The 23,632-nt window shown below is 50.1% G+C and overlaps 1 protein-coding gene across 15 annotated transcripts in view; it reads left to right on the top strand.

Moving 5' to 3' along the window:
* Positions 1 to 18,544, top strand: part of EHMT1 (euchromatic histone lysine methyltransferase 1) — a 121,576-nt gene extending 103,032 nt beyond the window's left edge. For 14 of the 15 annotated variants that reach the window (XM_037399671.1, XM_037399675.1, XM_037399670.1 and 11 more), the window contains 9 exons: positions 2,664 to 2,818; positions 3,650 to 3,817; positions 4,202 to 4,346; positions 5,314 to 5,391; positions 6,565 to 6,680; positions 9,006 to 9,092; positions 13,420 to 13,498; positions 16,460 to 16,635; positions 16,930 to 17,169. In XM_037399671.1, the coding sequence (XP_037255568.1) occupies positions 2,664 to 2,818; positions 3,650 to 3,817; positions 4,202 to 4,346; positions 5,314 to 5,391; positions 6,565 to 6,680; positions 9,006 to 9,092; positions 13,420 to 13,498; positions 16,460 to 16,635; positions 16,930 to 17,113 (1,188 nt within the window). In that variant the 3' untranslated portion in view covers positions 17,114 to 17,169. Of the gene's footprint in view, positions 1 to 2,663; positions 2,819 to 3,649; positions 3,818 to 4,201; positions 4,347 to 5,313; positions 5,392 to 6,564; positions 6,681 to 9,005; positions 9,093 to 13,419; positions 13,499 to 16,459; positions 16,636 to 16,929 lie in introns of all 15 variants that reach the window. The other variant, XM_037399667.1, reaches the window with a different exon arrangement.
* Positions 18,545 to 23,632: the final 5,088 nt, after the last annotated feature.

Raw genomic sequence — 23,632 nt, 5'->3', positions numbered from 1 at the left:
TGGAATCCGTTTCAGAAATGAACCACGATCTCTGTCTAAAAGCCCAACAAACCCAAGGAGGCAGATTCTGGGCTCAGTGCAGGGAGGCGCAGTGGTCCCTTGACACAGGTAGTTTGGGGCAGTGAGTGAAAAGTACCTGGTGGGAGAAGTTTCCTCCGTATTCTGGGGAGAAGTTTAGAAGCTGGCAAGAAGTCCTTTTCCTTCAGCTCTTCTGACACAGCCCATAAGGATGCTGTACGCAGCGCTGCAGGCTGCAGTCAGCTCTGTGCCTTGCTGCTTCTTACGCACCTGGGTCCACCGTGCTGCCACTTGCATGCTGCGCCAGGCAGATCCCCCTCTAGTCCAGACTTACCAGCTCCACGTTGGTCACAGGCCAGTGTGCACTGGGCATGGGTTAGGGTTAGGGGCATCCTGCGTGCTTTTTGAGGGGCGTAAGCTTGTGCTTAGGTGTTCTGGATGGATTGGGCTGACCCTCTGCCAGCAAGTAGCACAAGCCTGGCTTTTCCTAGGCATAACAGGCATGTAGCCACCAGTGTGGAGCGAGCGTGCCCAGGCTGGCGGCAAAACGTGCTGGAGCTGGCTCTTGGCCTGCTATTCACCTCCGTAAATCCTGCTCAAGTGGGATGTGCTCCATATCTGAGTCTCTGGGAGCTCCATGGGCCCAGCAGTGCTGCCTGTGGGGCTGTGCCAGGCAGTTTCACAGGGATTTCCAAGTAAGCAGGGAAGATACAAGGGAGATGTTGTCTCCTTTTTTCCCCAGTCATCCAGCTTTCTGTTCAGGAGACTCATTATAATATCAGCACTGCTCCTCTTCTTTTTTTCTTAATAGTATGTTTCTCTTTCTTTCTTTTTTGTCTCTAAGGATATTGAAACCCCAGAAGTACCTGCAAGGCAGGCTTGAGTGTGAACCGGGGTGTGATTAGATATTCCAGGCACTGGCCTGAGAATAGTTTGAGATAGTGAGATAGTTTGATAAATGAAAGGTAACTGGCTTCACTGCTTTCTTCACGGAGTTTTTACAGTGAAGTACCTTCCCCACCATCAGTTCACGCTCTAGCATGCCTCATGGCAGTCTGTTTTGTTGTCCAGGGCTCCTAGTGCTTTTTTAATCCAAGGGATTTAAGCAGCTGGTTTGTATTTGTCTCCCTAAACGCCTCACTTTATCTTGGGTGCTAGCAGAGGTAGGTGTTGGCATGTTTGTCTCCTGGGGCTCAGAAAGGCTCCAGCTGTGCCTGAGGAGTTGCCGTCCCCAGTCTGAAAGCCCTGCTGGGTAGGAACCTCCTCGATAGCTTAGATAGTTCCCAGGCAGGTCTGGATCTGATACTGTGCCTAAAAGCAAAAGTCGAGGGGACTTTCTGGGTTGCTGCGTTGCTTCAGAGCCCTACTGCTGACTCTGAACAAAACTGACTTGTTAGATCTGTCACAGAAGCCTTTTGGCTACCAGTTACAAGATCACACATTAAATGATGAAAATCAAATCAGCTCAGTCAACAATTTACTTGAAAGAAAAATGTCCTCTTAGTAGATGTATGTATGGCGTATCCGTTACTGTACCTAGGTTTGGTGTCTCCTGATTGCAGTCATTAAGAAGCAATGTCACTTGTGCTGGGAAACATCATACTCTGGGAGAAATGCTTTGGATTGTAATTATGCCGCTGTTAGGCAGTAGCCGATGCAAGGTGGAGCAGCGAGCCTAGGTGTCTGTAACCTGTCTGAGCGGCAGCACATGGTGTGCAATCGACAGGATTAATTTTTTCTGTAGATCGGTACATGATATGGTTAGAGTTTGGTTTTTTTTATTCTAGATGTTACCATAATGGGAGGCAGAAGCCTTATAGAAAAAGGGCTCCCCACTCCCTGGTGTATGTCAGTACACCCATTTAAGGAGGGATATAAGTTAAGTTGCGGTGACTTAAAGATGTGCTTTATTTTTGCTTAAAAAAAAAACCAAAGGAGAAAAGTTAGGTGATCATTACTATTATTGCACTGTTGTAATGGACGTCTTTAGAGCTTGTCGTGGGGAAGTGTTCAAAGTGTGCTGCAAATTGCACTGTAACAGAAAACAGAGTATCATCGCTTAAAATATCTCCATCAAAAAGATGAGTGTTCAGCTATTTCTAGTGCCGCTAGTGAGAGATGAGTACATACAGTATTTAAGAGATGCCTGAAGTCGGATTGATTGCTTTCCCTGTGGCTCACGGTTCGCTTTCTAGTACCTTCATATACCCTGTAGCTTGTGCTCTGCTCTTATTCTCTTAATTTTGTAGCACTGGGAGACATGCTGGCTTTTCTGTCTGTCTGGGCTGGGGAAGCTCAGCTTCTAGCCTTTTCCAGCATGTTTGTTCATGTCTGTCACCTCTCTCATGGATTGATCCAGATTGTTTTGTGGCTTAGAGACAGACGATTTGCCTGCATGTATAAGGCAGGCGACGGACCGCTTTATGTGCAGCCTCCCCGTCGTTGGCGCGCGGAGGCGGCGGGAGTGAGAACTGCCTGCTTGTCTGCACGGAGATTTCCCTGCCCGCCCTGGCAGTCCCAGCCAGAAGGAGCAACGCCGGGAAGGAGACTGCAAGCCACATGTTGCATCCTGCAGGTGTAGAGCTCCCAGAGCGATAGGGTTTTAAGGCACTAAACAGCCTCTACTCTGTTTTCTTTCTCTCCAGGAAGAAAATATTTGTTTGCACTGGGCTGCTTTTTCTGGCTGTGTTGACATAGCGGAGATACTGCTGGCTGCTAAGTGTGATTTACACGCAGTGAATATTCACGGGGACTCGCCCCTGCATATTGCAGCCAGAGAGAACCGCTACGAGTGTGTCGTGTAAGTACAGCTCCAGTCCAGCCACTTCTCTCCCCTCCCCTGGTCACTTCTTTTTACTGGATGCAGGCTGGCAAGCTCAGGAGATCCTGGGAAACGCCTTTGGCATTTAAACACAAACCAAAATTGCGATGGAGGGCTTGTTTCTCCATTGCCTCGCTCCTGGGGGCACTGGGCCTGAGCTACCAGCTGCTGCCAGAGCTGGTGTAAAACATCAGAAAACGGGGAGTGGTCCTGGAGCCTTAGGCAGAGGGCTCGGGGGGCTGTACTCAGCCTGGGCTTCCCAGCAGAAAGGTGTCAGGCATCCTCGATTAAAGCTTTTTTTTTCCTCCCCTACTCGCCCTACAACTAGCCAGGCATAATATGGTAACAGGGCTTTTCCTTTGCTCCATCGCTGCTGTGAATGAAGTCCCCGTGTGTACTCACCAAAAGCTGGTGAGTATAAACAAGGGCCAAGTTCAACACCAGTTTTCTGCGGGACTGTTCCGTTTCCAGCCGACTCTTCCCACCCCATATCTTTCCCTGTCAGAGAGTTTCAAGCCTGTCTGAAGTTAGGCTGGTACCAGCCAGGTACCTGTCACGCCTGAAGCAAGGCGAGGTTTGCCTGGAGCTCTCGTGAGTGCCTAGAGCTCCAGTCTGTGGCTTCTGCCAGCGCCTTCACCTAGAAGGATTCACTGAACCATGCTTAATAAAGAAAACTCAGGTGATTATTCACTACTACAGATTCTTCCTTGTCCCTTAAGGGCTGGCTGGAGGATGCAATTCAGCTTGTTTTCCCCTTGCACGGTTTCTTGTGGGGAATGCTTAACCTCATCCTTCCTTACTGTTTTGCAGTCTCTTTCTTTCCCGTGGCTCTGATGTCACTTTAAAGAACAAGGAGGGTGAGACTCCACTCCAGTGCTCCAGCCTTAACTCTCAGGTCTGGGTGGCCCTACAGATGAACAAGACTCTCAAAGAATCATCTACTGACAAGCCTGCCCAGATAGAGAAGGTTGTGAGCAGGTGAGAATACGCCTGGCTTTGCTTGTGGGTCATGAAATAAAGCCTTTGCACGGGGGCGACAGGGGACCTGGTTTAAGAAAGGATTGCAAGTGCATGCTTAGCTTTTTTAATTAGTGTGAAGGTCAGTTTGGGCTTAGCAAGAACGAAGCATATGCTGATTCAGACCTTGGTTTGTAAATTCATCCTCCAAATGGAAATACTCACAAGCAGAACAATCTGTAACACGGGGCGGGGAAAAAATGAACTCGGTTCTAGTCTGTGATGCTTTCAGGCTTTGAGTGCTCAGTGATCAAAGACAGTAATTCTGCCCCAGGATGGCATCTGAATGGCCCCTTGTTCAGCAGAGCTTTTCTCCTGTGACAATTCTCTTTCTCCTACTGACAGAGACATCGCCCGGGGTTATGAGCGGATCCCAATTCCCTGCGTCAATTCAGTGGACAGCGAGCCTTGTCCTAGCAACTACAAATATGTTTCGCAGAACTGCGTCACCTCCCCAATGGACATTGATAGAAACATCACTCATTTACAGGTGAGGAATCGTGCATATCCACATGTTTTTTCTTGTCCTGGTGTGTGCATTCAGAGATGTTGCAGTGCACTGCACCTCAGAACAGGTTTTGCATTCAGAATGGTCTATGTCTAGTACTAATATTGCCATCAAATTCCAGCTCAGGCTGTAGTCCTGAACTCCAGCTCTTGCTCTAGGAGGTGAGATTCTGCTTTTCTTTATTTCCAAGACTTAAGCTAACCTCTGCATTCAGTCGTGTGCTGTAGCCTCAGCCATCTTGTGCTGGCTGATGTGGCTCCCATTTATCCTTTTCCTCTGTTCTGTATCTGGAGAGTTAGTGAGTTGGTGGGAGACCTTCCTCATGCTGTCTCCCTACCGACTGCAGCATCCAGGCCAAGGTCTCTGTTGTGGTACTGGAAGTCCCTGAAGAACTGGGTTGTGAAAGCAGAGGTGAGGAAGCGCAGGGTGAGGGTGACCCCTCTGGGCACAGCTTTCAGGTGGCCCAAGTGACCTTCCCATGCCTCAGCCCCTGTTGTGCAGCAGCTGGTGGTGGGACTGTGCTGGCTGGTGGAGTGCTGGGGAAGCAGCCAGCTGGAGCACCTGTGTGGGAGGAAGCAAGCAGCAGGGGAGGACTGAGACATCATGTTGCATCATCTCCCAGCTCTGGTCCCTCCTTGGAGCTTGCCTTGTCCTCAAGTGTGGAGTACAGCTCATAGGGCATGGAGGGAGGTTAGTGACACAGGGGAACATCTTCTCATGAGAAAGGAAGGTGGCTCAGTGTGAGATTCTTTCCTCACATTCGTTGCACACAGAAATAAAGAATGGAGTGAAGATGCCACTGGACTGATGAGACTGATTATCTTTCTGGCTAATGAGCTGCAGCAGGAGAAAGTGAAGACTTGAGGTTTTCTCTCTGACCCAGTCACAGAAGTTGCTCTCTCAGTTGAGTGAGTGTGGTGTGGAGTTAACCCCTTTTCTTCTCTTCCAGTATTGTGTGTGTATAGATGACTGCTCCTCCAGTAACTGCATGTGTGGCCAACTCAGTATGCGCTGCTGGTATGATAAGGTGAGGACACAGAACCTCCTCTTGGGCTAGACCAGTGCCTGTGAGCTGAACTTTGCACGTTCAGTAGTACCTTGAAAACAGTTCCTTGCACAACTCCTCTCTTCTTGTGTTAAAATGCCTAAAGTTGTAGTCCCAGCTTTGAGATGTATGTGACAATAACGAAATGAGTACTCAGGGAAGCTTTTCTAGTGTTACTTATTTGTGTTACTGTCATGCCAACTGAGCCATTAATTATACCCATGTGATAGAGAACATTTAATAATCCATGCGTGAAACGGCTTCCGTTTCAGAGCAACGTAGGAAATGCTGTAATATCTGAACAAGGGGAGGGTGGTAGAGAGATTTTTTTCCCCTGCTTTTATTTATTGTGATCCTTCTGGATGAAGACAAAGTAAAGATGTTTTAACTGCAACATTGCCAGAAGCCTGGTTTGTTTTGGGTAAGTGTGCTTCAATCCTCCAGGGAGGTTTTGAGGTTAATATTTGGACAGGTTCTGCTAAGATCAGAAGTTCTGTGAATCTCGGCAAGTTTCTCCCAGGGGGAACGTTGGCATCTTTCTTTGCTTTGTAGCCATTTTATTTACACGGTAATAGGTGATTACATCTTTCAAGCCTTAAAAGCCAAATTTGTTAAATATGATGAACTGCATCTATCACTTCTTTAATCCTACGTGGTTGGTAAATAATTGAATTGCAGCCTTTTTGGGACTGTTATTTGGGAAGATAAGATAATGTGGTTCACAGAACTTGGGTGTACTGGCCTTGTACTCTGGAAGTTTAGGCTTTATTCCAGAGACAGACTAAGCGTCTGCTTCTCCCCTCCAGCACTGCAAAATGATAATAATGGTGATGCACACCGGCTTTTTGCACAGCACTGTAAGATGTGGTTTTGGTTGTGCATAGGATGATGCCAGGCAGCAAATAATCTAGACCGTTTCTTGCTGTTTGTCAGCTGTCAGTGATGGTGGCAAGTGTGCCACTGTCGGAGTGGAGGAAAACTACTGCAGAAGTTGAGATCTGGTGCTGATTTTGGGGAGCTCAGGGCCTGTCTCCACCTTGGGGTGCTCTGGCCTGTTCTTACACTTGGGGGAATTTCTGCTCTCGGCCTGCCTCTGGTTTGGAGGGGTCACAGGAACAGACAACTAACCCAGTCTTGAATGCCTCTCCTCTTCAGGATGGCCGACTCCTGCCTGAATTCAACATGGCTGAGCCACCACTGATCTTTGAGTGTAATCACGCGTGCTCGTGCTGGCGAACCTGTAGGAACCGGGTGGTGCAGAATGGGCTCAGGTGAGAAGGAGGATCCAAACGCAGCTTATCTTGGCAAGACCAACACCAAACTTTTGAGCTTTCTGGCTCTCTAGTCTCAGCTCACCCATGAACCCACAAAAGCCCCAGACTTCCCGAGATGAGACAGGAGGTGGGGCAGGTACCACCGCACATGCAGTGTGGGATGCACGTGGGTTCCTGCGTGCTGCTGGTGGGAATGGAGCAGCAGTGGGTTGATGAGCTCAGTTAATATTTGCACCCTGTCCCTGCCACGTCGTGTAGGAACCGCAGTGTTCTTTCATCAGCCTGACCATGAAACATACAAAGGGCTGGTGGGTTTGCATGAACAGCCTAGATGTAACTTCTCAGATGGAGATCTGTGAAGAAAATAACAGCAACAGAAACGGCAAAGCCTTAATTTAGAAGATCTTGTGAGTTAGCAGTCTATATTAGAAATATAGGCCAGCATGCCCAGACTTGGCTGCTTAAAATTTCCAAGCTACTGGCGTGACTCCCCCTGAATTGCATACCTGAATACCTTTTGGTCTCCGGTGCTGCAGATTAGGCTGTTCAGGTTTTGGTGCCAGGCTAAAAATGTACGTGTTTTGTTTTGGACCTCTGCTATGGAGAAGTTTGCCACTGCACTATGTTCAGAGGAATCCCACTGGAAAAAAAGCCTTTTGCAAATTTTTTGTAGTACTGACAACACTTTTTTTTTTGCAAGCTTTGTAGTTTCAATGACATTTCAAAATGTTAAAAATAAGTAAGGAAAAAGCTCGATGTGTTTCCACAGAACTTTACCTCTCTGGTTTTCCCTGCCAAGCTCCAGTGCTCCATTGTCTACGTGGGTGTTTATTTAGGAGCTGTACAGCTAGAGCTGTTGCTTTTACATTTTTGCTTCGCTAAAGTGTTGTGCTGAAAGATGGGAAGGGTTGGAAACCCAGCCATGAGCCTGGGAGAGCAGCTGTGTTGGAAAGCTGGCGGTAAGGTCGTCAGGTGCATGGCAGAGCTGTGCCTGAGGTCCCTGGGGAGGCAGTGCAGGGAACCTCTCGCGTTTGGGCTGCGGTGTGACACATGGGTGCTCCTGCTCCATTTTCAGTGCTTCCTTTATCAGATTCGCTCCAAATTAACTCTGCTTGGCAGCACACACATTTCCATCTGGCAGGCTGACCCAGCTCAGCTGGGAAGCTGAGATCGGAGCCGTGGTCCTGCTGCTGTCGGTGTTGGTCCCGACAGCAGAGCCTGAACCTGAGCTTGGCTCTCTGTTCCGCTGTGATGGATGAGGCAAAACATGGGGGAGCTTCCTCAAGTCTGAAATACAGTGTTAATAACTGGTTTCTCTGAGGGCAGCCGTTCTCATGAAGTCATGTTTTGCCCTGGTGAAGGATGCAAGAGTTGTGAGCGAATATGGGAAAATGCACAGCCCCTGGTTTGAGCTGACGGTGCAAGGATGGGATGGGTGGGGGGAAGAGGAGACAAGTACTGGAGAAAGCAACAGGATGAAGTTAAGGTGAGCATTGGGTTTCTCTTTGTTCCGATAACAGCGTTGCTGAGAGTGGGTTTTGGTTCCCTCGGGGACAAGAGCGAGCCTTCCCTAGCCCTGGAGACTGTTCATCCTGCACTTAACTCAAGTTCTGGCTGAGCAGGAGGCAGAATGACTTACAGGATTGTTTCTCTGCCTATAAACTCCCCATCAGTAAAATTCCACAGAGCAGCTCTTACACCAAGAAGTTTCAGGTTGCAGTGTTTCTTCCTTGTCTTTCAGCCAGGGAGCTGGATATGATGGAGTTGCTAAATGCACTGGCCTCAGCAGAGGGCAAAGGCATCAGAGCACTTAGCTCAAGGTGTTCTTAACTCACTGTAGGCTCCTGCAGCACACCTCCTGGCAGAGCTGCGTTGCCTTAAGTCCCCTTCCACCTTCCCTGCCTTCCCCTGAGCGCAGGGGGTGTGCATGGAAAGGAGAAGAAATGGTGGTGGTGGGATTCTGGTATCCTAGTGTAACCACACAGAGCATCCAGTGCCGTACCCTCTTCCCCAGCCCCTCGTGTGGACCTCACAAGGTGCAGCTGGGCAGGAGGAGGGGTTGACAGGTGCCCATCCCTTGTCCCCAGGCAGTTTCCATCCCAGCATCTGCCCACACGCTCTGAGCAGCAGTGGGAGTGGAGCGTACCCGCAGTGGTGCCAGCATGAGAACTGGGGTGGGGGGTGGATAGTTGGATATTGAAATCCTCTTTGAGTTTGCAGTGGTGGAAGGAAGGTTGCTGGCTGTTTTGCTCATCTGTCAGAAAAGTCGTTGCCATTCTGCAGAGTGCTGCCATTAAGGTGGCTTTGTTTCCTCTTTTCCAGGACTCGATTGCAGCTTTACCGGACACAAAAGATGGGCTGGGGTGTGCGAACAATGCAAGACATTCCACTGGGAACCTTTGTGTGCGAGTAAGTTATTCAGCTTTCATTAGCTCACACAAACCGTGCTTCCCGAGGGCTGGGTCGTTACACCTCTTTAAGGCAAAGAAGTGGTCACCCAGCCAAGCTGCTTGCCCTCGGTCAGAGGTTTCCTGACTCCATTTCCTATTGTGTGTCCTTTTCCTCATGGCATGGAGCTTTCTCCACCCCTCTCTGTCTTGCTGGAAGCGGTGCTCAGCTCTCACCCCTCTGAAACACAAACGGTGCTGGGGGGGTGGGAAATGCATTTGGGTTGTGCTGCGAACGTGCTCAACTCACATGTTCATCGTGGATATGGGACATTTAAGGCCAAGGCACTTTGAAGCAACTTTTTTCATATTGGATCTTCTTCCGTTTCAATACTGATGTCTCAAGAGGTTTTCCAGTGTCACAGCTCTGGTTTTAGTCTGATTCAGCAAAACAATGAAGCGCTTGGCGTTAAGCACATGTTTCGGCCCTGATTCAATAAAGTACTTAAGAACAAAAAATGTTCAGATTTACGTCAAGTGAAAAAAATGCTGTCAAACCCCATGGTTTTTAGGCTTTAAAGTGGTATATGTACTTTATATTTTGGAAATATTTTGGGAAATGTTCTTTCCATTGCAATAGTACAGTGACTTAAGACCTTCTAAATAAGGCTGGACTCATGATCTCCATGGAAATAGCTGCTGGGGTTTTGTGGAAGTAGTTATTGATGTTTTATAGAATTGGATTGGGGGTTGAGGAAGATTATTGTAGAATTTAAAAAAAAAAAGGGGGGGGAAATAAGAAAAATCTTCAGTGGATCAGCCAGATATTTCTTCCCTGTTAGGAGCTGCTAGATGATAAAATGTTTTTTTCAGAGGTGAAGCTTAAAACTGCTGTTTATGGGGAGTGTCTCAGGTCCATCTTCAGGTGAGGTTAAATACCAAAGGTCCTGGTGTCCTGGTTTAGCACCCAGAGTTGAGCCAGAGCCTGCGAGTAAACTGCTCTCAAAGAAAAAAGGCGCTGACTTGACCAAATCCTACTGGAACGCTAACACACGAGAAGAATAAGCTGTGGTGAACAGGCAGCCCAAGGAAGTGGGGCAGCCCTGCATGACGGTGTAATGAGTGTGTTGTAGAGCACATCAGAGCTGATGGGATGCAGATACCACAACCATGCTTAACTCTTCCCTCCACCCTTGCCAGGAGCTGCTGACACTGTTTCAGTGGTAGGCGCTATCTTCTTCATTATCTAAATGAGCTGCATACTAAAAAGCTGAGCTAATTTATGTCTTGCCCAGGTGCATTCCTCCTAGTCTCCATCACTCTCACAAATTATTTACTCAGCTCACCGACTCGACTCGCAGTTCTCCTCTCCTCCTCAAGCCGGATTGCATTGCATTGATGTCCTTCCTGTGATTCTTTATGGACAACCTGTAGACCTGGTTTCTTCTTCTCCTCATCTCTGGCAAAGAAGCCCCAGTGCCAGCAGTGCTCGGGGGCTGCTTGCACACAGCAGCTCCCAGGATTCGCTCTTGTGGAAGAGCATTTTGCATTTAACTCCTGGTTTAGAGCCCTGAGCAGGTAGTAGTTTTGTATGGCAATTATGCTGCTTCAGAAGGATGATAATTGGTGTAAGGATGACTTTTATTTCATAGTTTTTCACATATGCCCACGTATGTGAACTGTAGTTCTCACAGCATTTTTATTTTGCAAAACTCTGCTGGTCCTGGCTGTTTCTGTGTGTAAATCGTAGAATCACAGAATGGTTTGGGTTGGAAGGGACCTTAAAGATCATCTAGTTCCGCCTCCCCTGCCATGGGCAGGGACACCTTCCAGGAGACCAGGTTGCTCCAAGCCCCATCCAGCCTGGCCTTGAGCACTTCCAGGGATCCACAGCTTCTCCGGGCAGCCTGTGCCAGCGCCCCCGCCATGAAGAATCTCTTCCTAACACCTAATCTAAATCTACCCTCTTTTAGTGCCTTTCTTAAACACACCCTACTTTTCAGCCTGTCCTGTACTTCAGATACCTCTCCCCTTTTCTCTGTAATCACTCCAAAAGCAGGGTCACCCTCCCTGCCCCAGTGGGGTCCCGTGGAATTTTTAAGCTTTCCACTTGCAGATGCTCAGGGTACAGGTTTCTCCCTGGCCTCTAAATGTGTCACTGCTCAGAAGCTGCTGTTCTTCACCCTGTGCTGATGTTGCTGTGGGTTGTTTTGAATGTGAGGTGGTGTAACGGCTCGTTCTGGAAATGGCACAGCTGGTCAAGGGCTTTTACTGGAGAGGCTGTGAATTAGCAGGATGCAGAAACTAGAGGCTTGTGAGGATCTGGTCTGTTCCTTTCAGTGCACAAGCATGGTGGGGTTTTCAAATATTTTCTGTACAAAACAGTGATGCTTTAGTAAGATACCATCTGCATTGAGCCAGATATTTTAGCTACACCTTCAGCCAGAGAAGCCCCAGGCATCCCATCTCCCACACCCCGGGGAAGATGCTGGAGCCTGTGCTAGGGACTCCCTGCTGGTTTTGATCCCTGTGTGGAGTACCCTCTGATCTTGCGGTGATGAGTGGCACTGAAAACCTCTTGAGATGTGGTTACTTGCCACCAGCATGCTGAACACCTTGCTGACAAGGACGCTGGCTTGACTTCGGGGGTTGTTAAATGAAGGGGCTGATGCTCCTGCGCTCTTCTGGGTAGGAACACGTACCTCTTGGACATCCCTCCGTAACTCTGGACCAGGGAAACTTTCGGACTAGGGAAACTAGGGAACCATCTGATCTGTAAGCAGGCTTGGAAAGGAAATGAGTTACAGGAATAGTCTTTAAAGGAACATCAAACCAACAATTTTTCATTAGGTTGTCGGGTTTTGTTTCACTGAGTTGTAAACCTGAAGTGGCTGTCCCTCAGCAGAGTGTCTCTCCGTGCAGCATTATTCAGCTGTTTTGCAGCTGCTGCTGGCTACTGTGCCACGCTACAGCAATTTCTCTCCCTCTGTGGCCATCGTCTATCACTTCAGGTCACCACCGAGCGTGTGATTTCCAGTAATGCCGCAGCCTTACGGGAGCGCTTAATAAATAACAAGATGCAGTGGGGGCAAACGGGAGGATCACATGCGGTAGCAGCCTCATGCTCTGGCAGCGCAACTTGGCCAGATCGCTCAGATCTGGGAACTGCAGCCAACTGATCCCTTGTCACGGAGCACGTGGGTCCTCTCCAGGTTAACGTCTTGTGGCTCTCCTGTCCCCCAGCCCTGGAGGGAAACGCTGCCTTGAGCCACAGGGGGAAATGTATACAGTTGGTTAAGGCTTGCGAACGCTATGAGAGCTGCAGAGGAATAATGTGATAATGGCTGCTGCTCCTGGAAGTCTCTCTTGATGCTGCGAAGATTTTTTATTCGCATTGTGGATCCTGTGCTTATGATTAATTAGCATTGCATCGCAGGCCAGGAAGACTTGCAAACCAGAACCTGCTGTGCTGTTGCTTTTTTCTTGTATCCTTGCTCCGGCTCAGTACCCCTCCCCTTGTGTCTCTTACCGATTGCAAACAAGTCAGGGCAGGGGGTGTTGAACCTTGACAGTCCAAAACTGTTCCAGACGGAGATGGGGAGACAAATGTGGGAACACCAGTGCAGCAGGGACTGCTGCAGCAAGGGGGTTTGCATCAAAACCAGCCAGGCTAAGCAGCACATGCTTCGTGGTGGTCAGAGAACCTGATTGTAATCTGCCTTACACCTGGTTTTCCAACAAGGTGGTTGTTACTGGGATCCCAGCTCTGATGTATTCTGATTTGAGAAGGGTTGAGAAGGAAGCCTAGATCCTTCCAGGGATCTTGCCAGGTTAGGTTTTACCTAAGACTTTTAAAACTTTCAAAGGTATGTAGCCTATGTAATCAGTCACAACACCCAGGAAAATACAGGAAGGACAGACACAAACATTTTACTTTGGGCTGTAAACAGCGCAAGTACTGCAGTGGTGTATAGGAGAGCCAGGACACGAGTCTGACCATGAACATAAGGAGAATTGGATTAATGTGTTGATCTTGGCCAACAAAGTGATTTGCCAAAGGAAACAAAGTCCTCGGGAAAAAGTAGATTTTGTTGGAAGGAAGGCTCCATTTTTAATATTAAAAGTGTTGCCCTGAAAAGATGGAGTCTGGAGCCAGATTTCAGCTGCCGTAAATTGGCAAAGCCCGGTTTGCCTTGGTGGCTCTGAGGTGACCTGCACTGCTAAGGCTGTGGGTTGCTGCCTGTGGCTGGGCTGCATCCCTTTCTTTCCCTCTTCCCAGAAAGAGGTGTCTAAACCCAAGCTTGTGATTGCATGAGCGTCTTATTTCTTCCTTTCCTGTTTGTCTGCAGGTACGTTGGTGAGCTGATATCCGATTCCGAGGCAGATGTCCGTGAAGAGGACTCCTACCTCTTCGACCTTGACAACAAGGTACTGTATCTGAAGGTGTCTAACAAGACAAACCCAAGGTCTTGCCTCTACAAAAGAGCAAAGAGAATATTTGCCTCCGTCTTGACGTGCAGCACGATCTGAAAGCTTGCAAAGAGGAAGACCACGTCCTCACTGCGTTTTAATAAAAATATAGAGTGGCTGAGGTAAGGCTTATTACCAGCAGCACTGGGCCACCGCGGTCCGTGCTGCCCACACCAGTTTTGATGCCAGGTGCTCTTCTGTCAAAACCGTTCGGGGTTCCTGAGTTCAGCTGTTCCGTTTTTGATGCTCAAGTGTTTATATGTAGGCTTGCAGCTGTGTTGATTGGCAGCTCTGTAATTTCTTCATAAAAAGATGAGCTGGAATACTGAAAGAAAAAAAAAACCACCACCAAACTAACAAAACCCCCTGTTCACTTACAAAGGGATCCATCAGATACCCTGGCAGGGACTTGTGGCTTGTTCTACGGGTAGTTACCCCGTGCTGCTCTTGGAGGGCTGTCTTGGAGCAGAAATCTGGCTTCGACAAGTGCAACCTAAAGCTTTTAAGCAGGGCCATCACTCCAGACTTTCCTTGGGAAAGGAGGAGAGGAGAACGGTGAGCTGAGGACTCAGAGGAGTGGGGTGGCTTCCAAGGAAGCCTGTTAAACAGTGTCTGTCTTGTTTCTGTTGTCAGCTAGTGACAAAGCAGCTTTGCTTTGTTTTTTTTTTTAAAGTGACACACATTCAGCAACTGAAAAAAGGTAAGTAATGAGCCTTGCACTCGGTCTGAAAACAGCGAGGTAAAGCTGTAATTACAAAGTTGAAAAGCAGCAGGGACTTCAGCCTGGTTTGTGTGTTTATGAGCAAGAGCCCACCCGGGCCTTGCCTTGCCTTTAGGTTGGCCTCTGGCTGTCTGTCTTGAGGGAGAACCTCTGCGTTTGCTCTTACAAAGCCTTCAGTGAAGCCAGGAGGGAGACCTAAATCCAGGCATAGGCATTGTTTTTTCAGGGTATCTTCAACGTGGAGCATCCCTAGAAAACCAGGCACCAGGTCATTGAGTGATGGTCAAAAGAAGCCCCTTGGGCCGGGCGGAGGGCAGGGCAGAGCCAGCCGGGTCCTGCGACCTCCTGAGGGATGGGAAATGGCTCCGGGTGTGAATCCCAAGCCTGGGACGGGCAGCCTTGGGGTCCTGGTGTGTCCTGGAGGGGTGGCCTGAATGGGCTTGCGCTGGAGTGGAAGGGTGTGGCTGGGTCATCATTTCTGCTATCCCTGTTCCTTGAGTTGTCACTCGAGTCCACATGCATGGTGAATCGTTCAGTGCACCAGGTCCTGCAGGCACATCCCATTCTAGGACTGAAAGAGGGCAAATGTCACACCGCCAAAACTTCCTGCCATTGCTGGGTTCCCAGGACGGAGGCATAGCATAGCAGGTGCTCTCTGAGCTTCCGCCGGTTGAAGGGATAGCTTTCTTGTCTCTGTACTGGAGAGCTGGGAAAACTCGTGCTATTTCTGGGAAGAAAGGTGAGGTTGAGTTTTAGCTGCTGTGGGTGCTTTCTGTTATGTTAAGCCACCCCTTTCCCCCATGGAGGCTTATCCTCCTCGGTCCTTGCTCACACGGGTGGCCCTGCTGCACTCTGTCGAGGGGAGGCAGCGGCTGGACTGCCTCCCTGCTTGCATCCCTGCTTGCATCCCTGCTTGCATCCCTGCTGCATCCCTGCTGCATCCCTGCTGCATCCCTGCTTGCATCCCTGCTGCATCCCTGTGGCCCCTGCGGGCACAAAGGGCTTTCCTGGCCATCCTCCCTTCTCAGACACCCCAGTGCCTTCCCGCCCTTAAGGAGACTCACCTCCCCCCAGAGCAGATTCACATTTTCTCCCTTTCCTCCCTGGTTGCCACCATGTGTCCGTCAGTTCCCGATACCCTCAGAGCAAGGTGGGAAGCAGTTTGCTCTGGGACTTGTCCTCCTCAGCAGCTTCCCGGTGAGGTCACCGCCTGTGTTGGTCAAGGCACCTCTGGAGAAAAACACCTCGGCTTGCAGAGAGCACAGGTCTTCCCAGATGGTCACTGGATGTGGTAGTGGGTGATGTCCTCACCAACCACGGCTTTCCCATGGATGAAAGCAAGGGGGTGACGGGAATGACTTGAAACTAGAGCTGGTAATACTGTGTGTGATATGGGACGGTGTGGGGTGATGCCTCCCCCAGTTGTTGGGACATCTCTCCTGGGCTCCTGCACCAGTCAGGTGGTGTGATCTGGCACAGCTCATCCATTAATGATTGCAAGGTGCTTGCCCAAAAGGGAGTTTGAGCACTGCTAATGGATCCTTTTGCTTTTGGCCTCTTCGCAACTGAAATTAGCTTCTGTAATTAAAGTCTCTGCTTTGCACAGTCATTCTCTGCTGGAATAAAAAAGCCCTGAGGGGGGTTCTTTTATTTTCAAGGAAGACAAAATATTACTGCTCTCTGGGCAATCTGGAAAGGGAATTTCTGTGTTCTCACTTTCACTTTTATCTGCAAAACCCTGTGTTTTCTGGAGGCTCTGGCTTTGTGTTTCCTAGCTGTCATGTTCAATTAGAGGACAAACAAGATGCCTGCTCCCCTAACCAGTAGCTTTTACCCGTAAGGTGTCTGTCTGCAGCAAACATCCATCCTGCTACGCCAAACCGGTGCTTTAGCAGGGCAGGGCTGGGGGATAGCTGGTGTCCAGCCAGTGTCAGGGCATTTTAAAAGGTCTTTGGGCTTGTGGGGGCAGAGTGTCTTGCAGAAAACTCTTATTTTTAGGATACTGTTGAATATAAACGTGTGTGTGTGTTGAGTCCCTTCAGACCCACAGTGGGTGTCCTGCCCTGGTTGTTCTTGAAGCTTCCCAGAGTTATTAGCGGAACGACCAGTAGTTTGATCATTTGTTTTATTTAAACAAGTAGCCGGGATAGTACTAAACCCAACCTCATCTAATGAAAGATGCCACGTTTCTCCCCTAGGATGGAGAGGTGTACTGCATAGATGCCCGTTTCTATGGCAACATCAGCCGCTTTATAAACCACCTCTGTGAGCCAAACCTCATCCCAGTGCGAGTCTTCATGTCGCATCAGGACCTCCGCTTTCCCAGGATTGCCTTCTTCAGCACCAGGCATATAGAAGCTGGAGAAGAAATCGGGTAGGTGGTGTCCCCAGGGGCCGCCGCTGCCTTGTGTGGGGAAGGACGGGGCGCAGAGTGTGAAAGCTCTGCTGCTCCTGAGCTGGTTCTCTCCATCCCTTTGCTCCCCGGGCCATGTCCCCAGGGTCCCTCGGGGATCCCACGAGCACACTCCATGCTCTGAAGCTTTGCAAAAACCCAGATGGTGGCAGCGCGGAGGGTCGCCGACCCCGGCATCTCATGACGGTGCGGGGTCCCTTTTGCTCCTCAGTGTTGCTGCTTTGCAGTGACCCCATCTCTGTCTCTCTCTTGCAGCTTTGACTATGGAGACAGGTTCTGGGACATCAAAGGCAAATACTTCAGCTGTCAGTGTGGTTCACCCAAGTGCAAACACTCGAGCTCAGCACTGGCCCAGCGGCAGGCGAGCACCTCGTCCCAGGACACGCAGGAAAATGGGCTCCCCGACACCAGCTCTGCCACAGCAGCCGGCCCCTTTTGAGGCTTCCCGCTCCACAGAGACTGACTTGTTTTAACCCTATAGATTCACATACTGTCTGAATTTCCATTTAAAGAGAAAAACAACAACAACAACAACAAAAACCACAAAAAAAAACCCACACAAAAAAACCCCACTCAAGGAAAGCCAAGGGTTCGTGACACTTAGGGCTGTGCCACCGACTGTTACTTGAGGAATAAGTAAAAGCAAATCCCGCCTCCGTGATGTTGTTCTCCCCTCCCTGGTCCTGGAAAGCTGCTGGTTTTCACAGTTGCGTGTGGAGGGGTGGCTGTTGCGTTTTTTTTTTTTCCATGCAAGCTGTCCTGGCCTCCATCTCTTAATGTGCTAAGTGTTGTCAGAGCCAAGGGAGAGCCGCCCGTCCTCCGAATATTGTTAATTGAATGGATCGCACATGCCAAGTCATCTCCAGTTCACTTGTAATAAACTTTGAATACTTGATGGGACTTTCTTTCTAACAGCTGGGGGGAGCGGGGAGGGAGAGGGAGGTGCTGGCACTTGGGTTTGCTTGGCACAGCCCCAGGGCAGGTTCTGCTGGTTGGTTTTTGTTGGTTTGTTTGTTTTTTTGGTTGTTTGGTTTTTGTTTGTTTTTTTTTTTGTTTGGGTTTTTTTTTTTTTAAGTCAAGTCATGATTTTCTCCCGCATCTCACAGGACATTGCGGTGGGACCTTTCCCTAGGAGCTAGAGGGCATTTCTAACAAATACCCTCCTTGTTACCAAATCCACCGGCTTTTTTCTCTTCTGAGGAGAAGAAACCCACAACCCTTACAAATCCCTTTGCTCCCTGGCCCTCTCCCGAGCCGACCAGAGACACTTCCCCTGAGACCCCGCTCCCTCCCAGGCTTTCTCCGTTACAAACCAGCTCGTCTGCGCCGCTTGGCCGTGTTACTGTCTCAGTGTTCGGTTCGTCTGTGGAAGGATTTCCCTCGCCCCATCGCAGTAGCGGTTTTAGAGAGGGAAGGTCGAAGGGGATTGTACAAGACACTAACTTCTTAAGAAAATCAGGTTTTTTTCTTTTTTAAAAAAAATAAAATGAATGAGATATATATTATAGAGAACCTCGACTCACGTCTGCCGGCTGGGGCGAACAGACAGGACGTGTCACGGCAAGAAGATCCTAAGATGCTACCAGCTCGTCTGTTCCCATCACTTTTCTCAATGCTGGGCACCTTCGATTAATTTTTAAGCCACATGCTATGAGGTTTCAATAAACTGTTTTATTTTTTACCATTAACTGAAACATTGGGGACTAGCATTAAAAAGAATAATAAAAAGAAAACCACAAAAAACCAAAAAAAAAAAACAAAAAACAAAACGACAACAAAAAGAAACCACAAAACAAAAACGGTGCTGATTCTGGTGTGATTTTTGCTCACCACGTGAATATAAACTTATCAATTGTATAAAAAGAACAAAGTGATTTTAGTATAAAAATGCAGGAAAAAAACAAAACTTTTTTTAAATTGTTAGTATTGTAGTGTGAATAAATTTGCCATCACCTTTTGTGTGGTGGCTGGGCAGGTCATTATCTTAATTTTTTTTTTTTTTGCATATACCTTTAAATACTGTAATTAGTGCAGTAACAGTTTTTTTTGTTCATCTCTTCTAGAACATTCATAAAGCCGTCATGTTTATTATTATTATTTTTTTCTGTTAATGTTTTTGACAGTTTTAAAGGAGCAGTCTTTTGGCTCTGATCATTTTCTTGTTCTGTTTTCAATGAAATCAATAAAAAAAGAAAAAAAAAAAAGTGCTTTAAAAGGAGTTTGGCCTCTTTGTCTGCCTGCGGCGATGGGGCTGAGCTGGCGGGGATGGCACCTCTGGCCGGGTGTGAGCTTCTCATCCTTGGGTGCAAAAGGAAGACGAAGAAAACAAAAAAACCCAAAAGCCAAAAGAACCCTGCATACTTTCAAGCAAGAAAAAAGAAGCGTGACTGTCTGCTTTTTATTTTGTGGGATTTGGTGTTTGGTTTTTAAATTCTGTATAATCCTTCGGTCGAAGTTGTCCTGTTTGGGAGCCTGGGCTCTGGCTGGGGCTGGGCAGTGCTGGTACCCACCGGCCATGCAGGGCGCGGAGGGACCCATCACGCCTCCCCATCACCTGCATGGAGGCAATTAAATAAAATTAAATGAAAAAGCCCAAGGAAAGGGGCAAGGGGGAGAATCTCCTACTCGCCAGCAAACCCTGTTTCCTGGCACAGGGAGGAACTGTGGGCCTCCACGGGTTTGTGGCCAGGGCAGGGGCTGGGTTTGGGGGGTGCTGTGGGGTGCATGTCCTGGGGGAGCAGAGCTGGGGGGTCCCCAGGGTGCCAGGTGCGGGTGGGGGCAGCCGGGGCTGCGTGACTAAGCACAACCACCGCGCGCCCTCGCCGTCAACCTGAGAATAAGCGACTGAGTCACTGCCAGTCGATAGCTCATAAAAATATTCATAAACAGCAGGAAAAGCCCGGCCCGATGCCAGCTGGGAATGGCAGGCATGGGCAGGGCTTCAGCTGTAGCCTCACACGCTTGCCCACCTCTCACCCCACCTGGCAGGAGCCTTCATCACCTGCAGAGCCCCGGGGATGCCCTCAGCATCCTCACTGACGGGCGGGTGGCTTGCAGGCAGCTGGTCAGTAAAACGCGGAGTCTGCAGGTTGCGTTGGGTCGATGAGAAATGAGTTTTTTCTGCTGGAATTGCTAAAGGTGCCGTTAGGAACAGCCAGAGCTGGTGGGGAACGCGAGCAGAGCCCTTGAAGACATCCATGTGCCCTCACACCTTGAGACCATTTAACTCTGGGCTAACGCTAATTATAATCATACATTCCAATATTGTATAATTAAACACTATAATGAAAATAATATGCTTTAATTGGAGGTGAGAAGTGGAAAAACCCCCAGAGAAATGGAATCTCTGAACATAACTTTCTCGACATCAATTGTTTGCCTGGGGTTGAGGGTGGGCAGCACACGTGCTCCTGGGGGTCACACGCTGGTGGTCCTGAGCGCAGAGGGGATTCGTACCCGGTGGAGACGGGAGGAGGTGGAACCCTGCCGGCTGGCACACAGCCACAGGTAACACCAGCACCGCCGGGTGTTGCTTTTGCTTTTCGGTGCAAAGAACTGTGAATTAAAAACACCCCTTCCACGCCCCACCACATCCCGGCAGGTAAGGGGGAGGTGGAGAGGGGCTGCCTGGTCTGACATCACGGTGCTGAGCAGGGGGCTCTGGGGCTGGGGTGCGCAGGTGAAGCTGCCTCAGCCGCTCTGCTGGCCTCATGCAACTGGGGCAGGGGCTTGTTGAGATGCTTCGTTTCAAAGGATGCAACAGTTTCAGCATTCACATTTCCCCCAAGCTAAGCTGCTCTGTCCCCAGTTGATGGCTCCTTCCGAGCTGTAGATGCCAAGCCTCTGCTGCGTGCACCCCAGGCCGCCCGAGGAGGTGCCAGGAGCTCTGATTTTGCTTTTGTTTGAGAGAAATTTCTTTTCTTTTAATGCGGGGAGAGCATCTGCCCCAGGCTTTGCTCTTGAGCAGCTGGTAGACGCTTGGCACATGGCAGTTACCAGCACGGGAGGATTTTCTTTTCCTTTTCAGCTGCCGCCTTGCACGGGGCCAGGAGCCTCCCCTCGCCTCTGCTGAGGATGCAAAGGAGCCCTCCGTCACTCTTCGGCCTTTTCCAGGGAATTTCACTGCTTGGCACGTGATACTTTGGGCTGGCCCCATGGTCAAGTAACTATCCTAGGGAGCAGGACCAGGGCTGGATGCTGCATTTGGGTGCCGAGCTCAGGCAGGGCGTGGGGCTGAGCTGTGGGGGGATTTTGTGCATCCCACAGCATCCCACCCCCACCCATGTGGCTGGAAGGAGGGTAACAGGGCGAAAGCCCTAATTTCACAGAGCTAGAGGAGACACTGTTCTCCTTCCATCCCTGCTCTCCCCTTCTTTCTCCCACTGGATCCTCCCAGTGAAGCTGGGGACCCCCAGACCAAGGGGGGTGCACAGTGGGTCTGCACAGAGCTGGGTCCTGTGGGACAGGGTGTGATGGCCCCTCCTGGGGGGCTGCACCACACTCACGACTCAAGGCACGTGGCAGGCATGTGTGGATCCACGACAGGAGCAGTGCCGGGCAGTTCAGGGTGCCTTGTTGGGGTCCAGGCTGTGGCGCTGGGTCGGGCTCCTTCCTGCACACCTCCCCCCTGCACCCACTCCCAGTGGGCATCGCCCCCCCTGTAGCTATAGGGGAGCATCGTGCAGAGGCCAGTCACCTGCTCTGGGGCCGGCAGATGAGACGAGGATGGATCAAATCCAGCTGCATGGGATCACCCGGCACTGACCCACGCGAACCCTCTGCACACCGAGCAGGTCATGGAGTGGGTGAGCTCGTGCGGGCTCGTCTCTCGGGGGGCTGCTGGGCACGGTGGGGTGTCAGAGGCACCCGAAAGGCAGCATCCATTGCCCTGCAGCTGAACTGGGCCAGCGAAGCCATAAAATTACCCTGAAATAATGAAGCTGATCTGGCTTCTCCTCTTTATAGACATCATCTCTCCCTTCCTCCCGCAGCTATAATCTCCCTTGCGATGAACCGGGAGCGATGGCTATCCTGCAGCCTGGGAGCAGCAGCTAAGAGTTATAAAATCTTTATAAACGTACAGTCTCACCCCACATCTTATTCCTGAGTCTTTGCCAGAGCTGGAAGAAATATTAGTTTATCTCACTGATAGCACAGAATATTCCCCCGTCTGCTGAAAGAGCTCCCTTATCACCATTTTAATTTCCTTTCTGGTGCTACAGGGTGGCATGAAAAGCCACAGGTGCTATCGCTGTTGGCAGGGAAAGGCCTCGATGTCCTGGCCGCTGGCTAGGAGAGCCTCGCGCCAGGCTCAGGGTCAAGTGTAAAGTCTGCAGACGGGATGGGAGCGATGAAGTAGGTGAGGGCGAGGTGCTGGTGCTCTGGGAGGTCAGACTCAGCCCCCCCCATCCCCTCCTCAGGTATTAGCAACGATCTACTAAATGCCCAGGAAAAGCAAATATTGCTTAATGCAGGCTGCGAGCAAGGGCGCAATGCTGCCATTGAAGTTGGGAGGGGGAGGTTGAACAAGGACAGCCCCGCACATGAGTTTTCCTGCTCGACTCTGCCTTTTAATTTCTGTTTAACCAATGTGAGAGTCATTAAAGAGGGCTGGACACCCAACGGCTACATCGAGCTGCTGCTGGGGCTCCCACTGTGCTGGTGGCGCTGGACGGAGCACACCGGGGGGCGATGCCTTGCGGGAGGTACCTGCGTGCTGTGGAAGGTGGCAGTGCCCAGGTGGGGAACGGCACCGCAGTGCCAAGAGAAACCAAAGTCCCCGGCTCCGTGCCAAGGAGCTGGGTGCCCAGGAGCTCACAGTGCAGCCTGCTGCTCCTGCGCAGGATGTGGCTCAGCCCACGGAGACCCAGCCCCAGTGACCGAGTGCTTCATCCCCAGCCTGGTGAGCCTCGCCTCTCACCAGCCCCTTGGGTTACCTCTGCTCTTACTGCAGCATCAAGGGGACCTCAGCAACCTCTGCAGCAAGGAAATGTCCCCGTGCCCGGGCACTTTGTATTTATAATGAATGGATGCTCCCCAGCCCTGCTGGGATGGGTGGGGAAGTGGAAGGAAGGAAACCCAGGCAATGAGTGTCCCGACAGCGTTACACCCTGAGCAGCCTGTGCTCAGCACTAGCGTAAGGAGCCCCAAACTGTTGGGGTTTGTTAAACAGCTGTTTGCCATCCTCTCTTTTGGAAGCCTGAAAGGTTTGCAGGTACCTAAGACAAAGGCCCTCGCCCTTCTGGGACCAGGGGGTTTATGCCCCAGGGCTGTTAATGCTCTTACTGAGCCATCACAGCCTGATGTTTGGCTGGAATGAAATTCATCATGACAGCAAAATTCCCCAGCTGACCTGGTAGGAGCAGGGCATTGGGACAGTAAGCCAAGACTTTGTTTAAATACTTGGAGCTCTGCTATCTGACAAGAATGACAAGAGATTACATTAGGAAAAGGGCTGGCTATTTTAAGAGGGATCTGTTTGCCAAATTCCCTGGCGGCAAAAGTCTTTAATACGGCTGCAGGAATAGAAAGCGTCGGACACATATGGATCCTACGCGCCCAGTGAACCACTGAGGGTGGGTTTGCAAAAGGCATAAAATGCCTCGAAGCCCAGGCAGAGCCGAGCGCCTTTTGGGCTGAGTTAATTTTAAGAAGGTGACTGTGGGAGCAGGGCAGGGACAGGGAGCTGTGGGGACATGGAAGGATCAAAGCTGCATTTTGCATTTGGGACGTTTGTTTCCTCCCCAGGGAAAGGGGTGACAGGGTAAGTGTTACCAGCTCATCCTCTTTACAGATAAATTAGTTCCCACCCCATCGCCCTGGCTGCCCTTCCAGGGAATGCTTTAAAGCACCAGTGCTGGGGACCTGTGTGGTGATGCCTGACCTGGGCCTTGCTGTGTGAGCAGGGGGTCAGTGGGGTGTTCTGTAGATGAATAAGTTGGAGCAGAAGTAAGATGAG

Source organism: Falco rusticolus, chromosome 9 (assembly GCF_015220075.1).
Source record: "Falco rusticolus isolate bFalRus1 chromosome 9, bFalRus1.pri, whole genome shotgun sequence".
In the NCBI taxonomy this organism is placed as follows: Eukaryota; Metazoa; Chordata; class Aves; order Falconiformes; family Falconidae; genus Falco; species Falco rusticolus.
The sequence above is the reverse complement of the archived record's forward strand: the minus strand, read 5'-3'. Positions and strand labels throughout refer to the sequence as shown.